Genomic DNA, 11,410 nt, shown 5'->3' on the forward strand with positions numbered 1-11,410 from the left:
CAGCTCATCATGGCAAGTGAATCAGCTCTCATTGTGTTCTTGCTTCTTTTAATAAAACGAAGAGCATATTTAAATCTTGCATTGGTACGTTTTTTATGTTCAAGCAATGACCCCTGTCTAGGCCTTCCTGAGTCTGACCAGAGTTTAAAAGCTTCTCTAGCTGCAGCATGTTGCTCAGCCACAAAATCATTCCATCCAGGTTTAATGTTATGCACCTTGTTCTTACGTTTACAAAAGGGCTTACTAGAGGCATTAAGAGCTGTCACAATATTGTCATGCATGGCACAGTTCAATACCATGATGTGGGTTTTTACAGTTCATATTAAAACACATCAGAGCATCCCTAGGCAGTTCAATATTATTTAACAAGTTGTCAGTTACAGTGGAATAACTGTTAATATCCTCCTTAGTTAGGTTTGTCCAGTCCAGCTTCCCTGTATTAGCATCATTACCAGTAACGGCCAGCACAGGTATATTCTCAACATTTAAAAAAAATAGCAATTGGTATATGATCAGAGGTGGCCATCCCATAGTTTATCTCTATATTATCCAGAGAGGCGTGAGCATCTGCTGTACATATACAATGATCAAGCCAAGAGGTTGTGTGCCACGCTTCACTAATATAAGTAAAACTCTTATCAGGCAAGAACATTTTACTGGATAAAATAAGATTGCTGTCATTACAGAACTGCAACAAGTGTTTTGCAAATATAGAATTGCTATCTGACAAGTCAGCATTAAAATCCCCAATGACAAAAACACAAGAACCATTGTCCTCAATGAAAGAATGAACAAATGCTAATCTGTTCAGAAATTCATCCTCAGACTGGTAAGACTCAAAAGGTGTATAGATATTTATGATTGTAAACTTATTTTTATTATAATGAATCCCTAACCCAATAGCCCAATCAACATTTAGTCTTACCACCTTCACCAGTGGGTCATATTTACTATTCCAAAGTATTGCCACTCCACCAGGTATCCTACCTTGGACTATTTTTGTGCTGAGATCAGTGGTGGACTCCCCAGCACCATGAAAATCCTTATGTAGAGTGTTCAGTTTATCCAGGTCTTGTTTGGCAAGCCAAGTCTCTTGAAGGCACAGGATGTCACACTCTTCCAAAAGTGTGTCAACCACCAAACGTCTTGTTTTATCTGCAGCACTGTGCCCTACACGCAGGCCACGCGCATTGTATGATACAACCCGGATCTTACTTTTCTTACTTTTCCACTTCGCTCCCTAGAGGGGATCTACTGCCCACTGATCCCTGCCCCAGCAGACTCGAGGCACACCCGGGCATCATCACTAGGCGGCAGCGCAGAGTTCTGAGAGCTGGGGTTTCCCTCTGGACCGAGCGAGACACCAACTGCGCCTCTAGGCCAAACTGCAAATACACTCACCATCTTTGTTTTGACAGCTTGTATATTACTAGCCGTGCCAGTTCCAATTATGCCAGCCTTCTTTCGCTCACGTTTCACTGTAGCTTGTGCCAAGCGAGGTTTAAATTGAGTGGCAGAGTTTTCTGGCACCGACTTCCCTCACCACAACGCCCCATACGGGAGACTGTGATTGTCCTGAGGCCCAATCCAAAGGAGCAGTAGCTGTAGCTGTAGGCTGCCCGGATTATTGTCGATGGTTGTTCAGTTGTTGCCCCTCGGATCAACGCAAAACTAGGATTTTCATTTTTTAAAGAAAGTGAGAGGAGAAAAAAAGGCCTCCACTTAAAGAGGGAGACATGGATTTATAAAATATTGTTTTAAAAAATAAATATAGTTTAAAATCACCAAAACAAAAGGGATGGGATGAGTGGGTGTTGCTGTCACCAGTAATTTGTGAACAGAGCGTGCACAGCAAGACAATCTGTGCAATAATGATCTGCAGAAATTGGTGAAATGACAGGTGCGATTTAAAACCATAGGTTAAAACTAACACGGTGAGCAAGTAAACCTGAAGCCCATAATTAACATGTACACCACTGATATCTCCCACACACCAGAAGACAAAGATTCCTCTCTGGTGCTGGGCCTGCAGGTGCCAATCAGTTAAGGAGGGACACAAGATACAAAGACATTGCACCATCGCACCTCTAGGACCTTACCTAGTTTTACTCTTTACAACAGGCCTGCGAGCCAAACGCTGACTATTATGTTGCTGTTCAGGTCATCAGTCAAGTCTCTGGCCTGTTACATCCAACCATGCAGCCTGAGGAGCTTTATGCTTTCATAATTGGCGCACAGGTTATATAGGCTAATATTGTAGCCTATACTACTTAGTAATGTTGATTTTAAACAGTCAATGAGTTTTGACAAAGCCTTCTTGGAGTCTATAAATCAGATTTTTAAATAGACCTAAGTTTCATTATTTCTATTTGAAATGTAGGTTATCAGTTGTCAGTAGTAGTGGTAATAGACTAGTACTAGTAGTAGTTGTTGTTATCATTATTATTTTTATTATCATCATCATTGTTATTGTTATTATTATTATTATTATTATTGTTATTATTATTATTATTATTATTATTATTATTATTATTATTATTATTAGGCTATTACTGCTGTTGTTGTTATTGTTGTTGTTGTTGTTGTTGTTAGGCTTTATTTTTGTCATTATAAGCCTCTACCTGGAAATCGGAGTGGAGATCACCTTTTGTTTCGATTGTAGTTATTTGGCATATATGCCTATTCAGGTTGAAGATATAAAGTGTAGGGAGGCCAATTCCTGGAGAAACGCCCCTTCACACACTCCCACCCCACTCTATTGTCAAAGTGTAGTACAGGTGTAATGTGTACAAACCACAAACAAGTGCAGTCACATTCCTTCCGCATACACGGGAACCTGTAGGCTAGGTGTTGTTTTCCTCGAACTAAATAATTTACAGTAGGGCTACATTTTTCCTGGTAGGATGCAATTTAATTAATAACATTTCGACTTATTCCGCACTTCGACTTCTTCAGTTCTTCACGGGGCAACTGAAAATTCGTAGAAAAAAAAAAAACTTGCAGGTGATCTTACTAGTCGTTTGGCGGAGCAGCGGAAATATACAGACCTGCAAGGCGAGCAGGTGTATGGAAAATGTGACAAAACCTCAGAGCCGACGGGCCGCCAGAGGAGTTGAGGAGCTGTCGGGTTGGTGGTGAAAGTGTTGGTGTTTGTGATGAAACTATGACCGGTGTGGCTCCATGCAGAGATGTGGAGTGTAATTATTGTTCTTTACCTCGGAGCTGTAAAATATACAGGTAAGCTGCATAGAACTGCTAAACACACTAATACTAGCTATTACTGTTATTACTAATACTAATACTAATAGCCTACTAATTTGGTTGGTAGCCTTTATTGACTCATCTTTATTGTCATAGGCAGGATTTACACAGGCAGTATTGATTCAAATCTTACTGGCGCAGATCTGACCTTTAAATGACTAAATCAGAGAGAAACCATGTGGAATCTCTTCTTGCCCAGTTAGAATTAGGTTGTTTATCCCAATAAAGTATCACAGTAAGTACAGTTTCATTATTGCAACCTGTGTTAAATCCAAAACTTGGAGTAAAACAGGTATATATAAAGTATCAAACTAGTAAGTTGTATAGATCTAAGCACAAATTCTAGGCTGCATGTAACTTACTTCTCCTACTGTATACGGCTTGGTCTGATGTGCGTGTGTGATATTGTCACACCCTCTATGAGTTAGGACCAAAAATGGGTCACAGGCCTTTTGGGTCCCTACATAACAAGAATACTAGTAATGTGTGGAGCACAGTAACCTGAGTCCCAGGATGAGACTCACTTTAGTCAATTTGTGTCCCAGGCTGAAAAGGTCTACTTTCTTATATTGTAATTAGAGGACTTGAATTACATCAATTCAAATTCTTTGGTTATATGATATTGTATTGTAAAGTATTTAATCACCCAATGATTTGCAAACTTTTTCCACAAGTCAAAAAAGGAAATTTTGGAAATACTAGTATTGAAGCACACCTTAGGACCCAGACTCACTAATGTTATTATTATCTGGGAACCCACAAGAAACATGGCAGCGTCCCATTCTGGGTTCTGAGCCATAGTTTAAGAAGCAGTGGTTTATAGAGGTGGCTTGCAGCTGATATGGAATGTGTTTATGAGTTGTCCCACGGCCTGTAAAAGAGGAAGTTCAAATGGTATGCTGTAAAAGCTGACTGCTTGTCCAATAATCAACCAGCAATCTAGCTGGCAAGTCACCCAGCCTGACAATCAGTAAATCATCAGTTAGTTAGTCAACCAGCCTTTAAGTTAGTTAAAGCTGCTTATCCAAAATGTGTCAACATCACACTCCTTTCTTACATAGTCTGCATTTTGTACTGATGAACATGAGTTTGGCTGTGTATAAATTAGCAGTGTGCCTCTTATCTCTATCACTCTTCTCTTCCTGATCAGTTTCTCCCTCTCATTCTTTCTCTCTCTGTCACTTTCTGTTCCTCTCTCATTCCTTCTGTCTCTGTGGTTCCAGTCTTCTCCTCTCCCCCCAGCCCCGTCGATGTCGTCTTCTCTTCTGTGAATCTGAGGAATGTGCTGCAGTGGCATCCTGGGAATGACACAGCACCAAACACACACTTCACAGTGCAGTATGCCATGTAGGTACTTCCCGATAGATAGATAGATAGAGAGATAGAGAGATAGATAGATAGATAGATAGATAGATAGATAGATAGATATTATAGAATTTTATGTATTGTCACATGTGGCGAAGAAGATTTCCAGTGAACTGAAACTCCATGAACAAAGTTTATTGTTGTTTTTATAATTGCAGACCAGTAAACCTTTTCCTTATTGGTGCATCTTAACCAACCTTTTCCCCTTAGGAGCTGTCAGGTTAATCTCTGGCTCTTGTGGTCCTCTTTGTCCTTCCCAGCTACGGGGACACAGCGGAGGGCAGCGGAGGGAGACGGATGCACTGGAGGGCGGTGTGGCAGTGTAGGGATACGGTGCGGAGCTGGTGCGATCTGACCAATGAGACGTGGGATCTGGAGCAGGCATACTACGCCAGGGTTCGGACTGTGGGCAAGAGAGGAGCCTCCAAATGGGCGGTGACACAGACTAGATTTGATCCAAAGTCTGACAGTAAGTTAAAGAGACGTTCTGCCTAAAAATGTGATTTCACTAACCGATATATAAAGACTGACAGACACGCAGAGGAGGATTGGACCAAAGACAGACAATTAAGATGCCTCTACCTTTAATATTTAAATGAATACACCAACTTTTTGAGGACATTGGTAGCATGCTGTGGTGTCGGTGCTGATGCGTATGGGATGACGCTTAGCTAGCTTGTGCTTTCCACTAATTGTACAATATACCAAAGCAATAAAAAATATTTTTTATACCATCCACCTCTACAGCGAGTTTTGGCCCTCCGTTGGTTTCCGTGGCGATGGAGGAGAACAGTGCCATCATCGGTCTGAAGGGGCCAATGAGACATCAGCTTGACAGCCACACCCCAGAGGTTCCCATGGCAACACTCTACCCACAGATGACCTACGAGCTCTCTGTCCACAACGCCCGCCGCAACCAGACGGTGAGTAGAAATGATTAGAAATCCCGGCTTGTTCGTATATAAACTGTACAGCAGCTTGTTTCAAATATTTAGACAAAAGTAGGTGAATTCGAATTATCTTTGCCAGACCATTGAATCAATTTTTGGTCTAATCTGTAATGTGTGTGTGTGTGCTTGTGTGTGTGTCCTGTGTGTGCATGTATAAATGTGTGCAGCGTCATTTCCCAATGGCCTCCGGTCTGTATAAATATCGTCTGATGGAGTATGACACGGAGTACTGCTTCTCTGCCAAGACAAGATTCTTCTCCATGCCCGTCCCATGCCAACCCTCGGCCTGGCACTGCATCACCACGCCACAGGGTACAACAGTGTGTGTGTGTGTGTGTGTGTGTGTGTGGACATTTCTCTCCGTTTGACAAGTAGAGAGGAATGTGACTAAACACAAAAAAGAAGGGAGAGAGATACAGAGAACAAACCCTTTCGTATGGGTTTGTTTTGTGCACACAGTGATTGCAAAATGGGCATATTATAATAAAACTTTGCATGTCCAAAATGTCAACTTTCCAGTAACTAAGAAAAACAGCCTAATTTTAGCTTGAAGACAATGCATTTTTTTACATCATTATTACACTTTTATGACATGTTGTTTGTATGTTATATGTTGTGATCTGTGTAGTATTGAATGTGACTTGTGTTAACAGGGATCTGTGTTAGGTTGTAGTCATTTTTGTTTGTAGCCTACTAGTAAAAGTAAAAGTAAAGTACATTATCCAGTTTGCTTTGAAAGGGTTTCATAAGCCCAAGAGATCGGAGAATTTTCGAGCATGAAATTCTTTAACAGAAGTGAAAACATGAAAATCACCAAAATTTACATGTAGCTGCAACATCTTGTGTTTCATCTTTGTGTTTAGTTCTTGTACTGATGTGAACATAAGTATATGTGTGTGTATGTTGTGACATGTTCATCTTTGTCTCCCCTCGACTGCCTGACTCGTCTCACTCGTCCCCCTCCAGACCCTGTGATTGGCCAGCTACACAGGGTGGTTGTGGGTATTGTGGTTCCGACGGTCTGCATATGTATGCTGGCGGTGGCTGGCTACCTGCTCTGTCGCTCACTGAGGGGGGAAGGACAAAAGAAGCCACATATACTGGTAACACACACACACACAACATGAACACACATTTATATTTGATGTATATATATATTTGTTATTCATCTTAACTTATTATACACTAGCACAGTAAAAACACAAACAAAAGTTGATATGTTATTGACATAATCTCTTATGTAATAATCTCTTCAACTCCCAAACAGTCAGAAAACTCTGGCAATTGAATTAGTTTTCATCCAATTTTTGTCCCTCGTTTGATGAAGTCTGATTTTGGCTGTTCTGGCGTTTACTAAATTTCAAACTTTGAAAGACTAACTCCTGCAGTCCAATTTAAACATAAATCTTGCTACACAAATCCAGCTATCCTTACAAATTACACTGATTGGCCTAGTGGGATCGCTATAATCAAGAGTAAAAAATGTAAACTCAAATGTAATATTTCAGAAATCACTGGTGTGGTTTTGATGAAACTTTGGAGGGAGGACACATTTTGACACTGTGTATGTGTTTAAAAACATGACACTGTTGGCCTGATGGAGGCACTACAGTTTGATGAAACTTGGAGGGATGATGCATCTTGTTACTGATTGGCCCAAGGAGTACCTGCATCATTGTTTTTCTCATGTTACAAAAGCTAATGGTCAGTCTTTTCCTTCCATCCTCCTCCTCCTTTGGTCCCAGGAGCTGACTAAGTTCCACTGCCCTCCTCTGACGTTTTCCCCAGAGGTTACAAAATTCATCCTCATCACTCCGCACTCATCCATCAGCAGTAAGCCACCGCCGGTCACATCGGACCCCACATGCCCCAAGCCACAGCTACCGGCCCCAGTTCTCCTGGCTCACTTTCCGAGCTACGCCCTCCAGAACCCCGGAATGCTCCCGGAGCCCGAGGCACCCTGGGAAAATGAGTCTGTGCACTATGGATTTGTTGAACAGCAAGGAGAGGAGGGAGAGAACGTGTGGAAGAGCGACGGAGGGGGAGATGGGGATCATTCGGATGGCAGGGAAGACGGAGCGAGAGACAGTTGTGAGAGGAATGAGTCGGGGGGAGAGAACGATCATTCCGCTACTGCTGACGCTTCTCAGGCGAACCCCTACCTCCCACAGAAAAGGCAACACACACACACGCCAACACACACACAGGCAGAGACATTCACATTTGTACAGGCGCACACATGGTCGCAGGTACAAACGTTGTTACTGACTCAAACTCAGGCATCAAGAAACGCTCTTCAGGGGAGGGTAGAGGGAGAGATGGAGGAAGAGAAGGAAGATAGAGCATGTTCAGGTTTACGTATCAACAAAGACCCCCATACTGGCCTCTTCCATATTCCTTTACTTCCGCAAACGGTGAAGGGAAGAAGAGATGGAGTGATGGATGGAAGGGTGGAGGAAGGAAAGGATAGAGAGGAGGCACCCCTTCTTTCCCCTTACGCCTCGCAGCACGTCGAAGACACGCCTACCTCCCACACCGGCCAATGGGATTACCTTTCTGACAACTACGCTGTTCTGGGATTGGCTACAGAGCAGGAAATGGAGGAAGAGGAGGAGGAGGAGGAGGATGAAACCAATTGCGTTAATTGGGATCCCGAGACCAGGAAGCTAGTGTTGCCACAGACGGAGACAGAGAGAAAGAGGGAGGGAGGGATGGGACGAGAGGAGGAGGAGGAGAGGGAGTTGAGGTTGGAGAGTGTGTTAGTGGGACAGGAGTCAGAGGAAGAGGCAGAGACAGAGAGAGGGATGGAGAGAGGGAGGGAAACGAGGTGGGAGGCAGACGAGATTCTGACCAACTGGAACCTAGTGATCCCCATGGACCAGTAGGCGACACAGATGATGACATTTTCCCAATTATTATAAGGGGAAAAACCCTAACAGATAAAGCTCTTCTTCTACACTCATCTACCTTTTTCCTTTTAATAAGCAATGGGGGAAAGATAGTCATGATAACAAATCAGGATAAGCCAGTTACACTTTGGATCCACACTTGATAATAACAAATACAAGCACTTAAGTAGCAGGATTTTATTCATACCTCTACTGTACTGTTATTACTTTATTATTATTTCTTAATTATAGTTTATCTTTTTACATTAAGCCTTGAACAAATCACACAACGTACTGTGAATAATTATGAACAAATCACACTATGAAGGAAATTATCTTAGATTTGAGCCAAGGCAGAAGTGTTCATCGCTCACTGGGCTTTACATTACAGTTAGATCGAGGCATTCTCTATGTAATTGTGCTTCATGTTGAGTCAAAGCTCTTCTGAGATATTAAGCTTGTCCTATGGCGAAGTAGTTTTCAGGATGAAGGTGGAATCTTCCAGAATAGCGATGTTAACACTGAATAGTTTGACGAGCATGAAAACAATGTAAACCATATACAGTCCCATGGCCGCCCCAGTTGTCACATCTCAACCCAGCTAAGCACTTATGAAGCACTTATGGGATATTCTGGAGCGCCGTCTGACACATGGTTTGCCAAAGCCGTCATCAAAACAGCAAATGATGGAGTTTCTAGTGGAAGAATGGAGTTGTATTGAAGCTGTTCTGGTGATTTGGGGTGGCTCCACACCCCGGGAAGGCACTTTATTCTGGTATTTCCTTTATTAGGGACAGTGGCCTGCCAACTCTATGTGACTACAGTATAGGTCCACACCCGTGTTTACTTGATCATGTTTTATAGCAGTAGTAGGTGGAGGTATTTTAGATTTTTGGTTTTGTTTTAGTCCCAGTTCTGGTTCTAATGCAGGTTGTAGCACGAAAACTGTTCTTGGAATACAAAACATTGAACCGATAGTTGTTTGTATTTTGGGGGTTAATTTTTGATGGATTATAATGTCTTTCATTTAGCATCCTTGCTGTATTGGCCCACTGCTGAATACATAGCAAGGAAACACCGGTCAGAGATACAGAGTTTTGCTATGTGATTACTGTGTTGATATTAAATGAAGGACAAAGCTATAGCACTTTACACTCTATAGATTGTCTTAATATTATGAAGTTGCCTGATCCATGTGATGGTATTCTCTGTGCCTTTTTATTGAAGAAAAACAGGGACAATCAGTTAACATTTTAGCGTTATTTTTCTATTATTATTGTCTGTTTCTTTTCAGAAAATTGTGAACAAACTACTGCACCTTCTCTATGAAATGAATAGTAGTAGCACTTTGTCATCTTGTTTCTTTCTTTAGTTTGTTTTGAGTTGAGATGTTCTTTTAAAAGCCCCTCAGGGTGTTTTAGGCTGTCTCGTGAATACATGATCACATCTCTTCTTTTTGTGTTTGTATCTCTTCTATGTTTTATCACTGTGCAAATAAACTTCACTAAATAACCGAGAAATTACTTTCAGTTCTTCTTTTTGTAGCTTTGTTCTTCGTTAACAAGACTGCTACACAAATACAGTATATTCTAATGAAGGAAATCATTATTTCTCAGCTCTTTTTATCATGTTGCTCTTGTTTCTTAATTCTCTTGTTTTGCTGTTATTTCTGTCATAATGAACTACTGAAAATGTCATGTGTAGGAAGCTGTGATGACACATTCTAACACCAGCAGGAAAATTCTTTTTTTTTTCTGTTTTAAGATGCTTTGTGTAGGAGTTTCTCTTTCATGTATCACTTTGATGGTGCTTTTTATCCTGGTAAACCCCTCACACACCCACAGGTATCTGCATTGTGTTTTCCTTTGGTCTTATTTGTGAGTTCCTGGAACTGATTCACTATAAAAATCTCTTCCTTATAGACATGTGAGCTGCATCTAAAGCAGCAGGGAGGGGGAATAATGAAACCCGAGCAGCTCCAGGGACGACGGAGCAACGCAGGTGGCTGTTATCACATTCAGTTTCACATTCACATATTCTCCTACTCAGGTTATCTTGAGTGTAAAACCAGTCAGTGATAACTTTGAAGCTGTACATGAAGTTATGTCCAGTTTACTGAACTGGTTTTACTCTGGGAGTTATTGTTTCATTCTTTTTGCTTTTATTGCAACTTGCAAGACAGAATTACTACACACGCAAGTTCAAATAAACAATAGTAAGACTCATAAGACCAACTGACCAACTATTCTATTCTATTCTATTCTAGTTTTTGTAAGTGGCCTAAATTGGGCTCTTGCCAATTTTCTTTATCATTCTCTTCAAAACTTTGGACTCTAACTACTTTTACATATTTTCAGCTCGAGACTCCATTAAAACGGTTCAGCTATTTTAGGAAATGTGTGTATGCATTCTTCTCTTAATACTCTATACTTTAAAGACATTGAATTTTTATTCTTAATTTTCCCCATATAAAATGAATATGCGGAGAATGAACAGTGGCATCTGGTGGTCAAATTGTAAACACCTTTAAATATTACAGTAACTGATGAATTCAACTTCTTAACCTTTTCAAGCTGAAGCAAGGACACTATCTGCTCTCAACAAGCCCACGCATTTTCTGGGAAGTCAGCTCCACAGAACCTGAATGAATCAATTTAACTTTTATGGTCCGTTCACTCAACCTTAAATAAGTCATCAACCAGCATTTAGAGGTACCATGGTTCTGTATTTTCCTGTCATGTGATGTTCTTTTTTTAGAAATGGCTTCTAATTTAATTTCTGGGATTATTTGCTGCATTTTTGCTCTCTATAATAGAGATAAAAACTTCAAGATCAAATTTCACTCTCACTCAATGGTCCTTTGTAGCTCTATGACCGCTGGGAGGCGCGCTGTCATTCCTCCGCTGGTCCTCCACTCCTCTCTCCTCTCCTCATCCAACATGGCGT

At 41.2% G+C, this 11,410-nt stretch overlaps 1 protein-coding gene across 1 annotated transcript; it reads left to right on the top strand.

Moving 5' to 3' along the window:
* The first annotated feature begins 2,833 nt into the window (after positions 1–2,833).
* il20ra (interleukin 20 receptor, alpha) lies at positions 2,834–10,305 on the top strand. The gene is made up of 7 exons (XM_078290014.1): positions 2,834–3,237; positions 4,485–4,608; positions 4,887–5,095; positions 5,374–5,549; positions 5,744–5,888; positions 6,543–6,679; positions 7,322–10,305. The coding sequence occupies exons 1-7, from the start codon at positions 3,189–3,191 to the stop codon at positions 8,459–8,461; spliced, it is 1,980 nt and encodes a 659-aa protein (XP_078146140.1). The 5' UTR covers positions 2,834–3,188; the 3' UTR covers positions 8,462–10,305.
* Positions 10,306–11,410: the final 1,105 nt, after the last annotated feature.

The sequence above is a fragment of the Centroberyx gerrardi genome, chromosome 18 (genome assembly GCF_048128805.1).
Source record: "Centroberyx gerrardi isolate f3 chromosome 18, fCenGer3.hap1.cur.20231027, whole genome shotgun sequence".
NCBI lineage: Eukaryota > Metazoa > Chordata > Actinopteri > Beryciformes > Berycidae > Centroberyx > Centroberyx gerrardi.

Bases quoted from the DNA above. Each gene is read 5' to 3' on its own strand.
- il20ra (XM_078290014.1), top strand. From the start codon at position 3,189: ATGTGGAGTGTAATTATTGTTCTTTACCTCGGAGCTGTAAAATATACA. The intron at 3,238-4,484 runs GTAAGCTGCATA...CTGTGGTTCCAG, and splicing joins CGGAGCTGTAAAATATACAG to TCTTCTCCTCTCCCCCCAGC. The intron at 5,550-5,743 runs GTGAGTAGAAAT...AAATGTGTGCAG, and splicing joins ACGCCCGCCGCAACCAGACG to CGTCATTTCCCAATGGCCTC.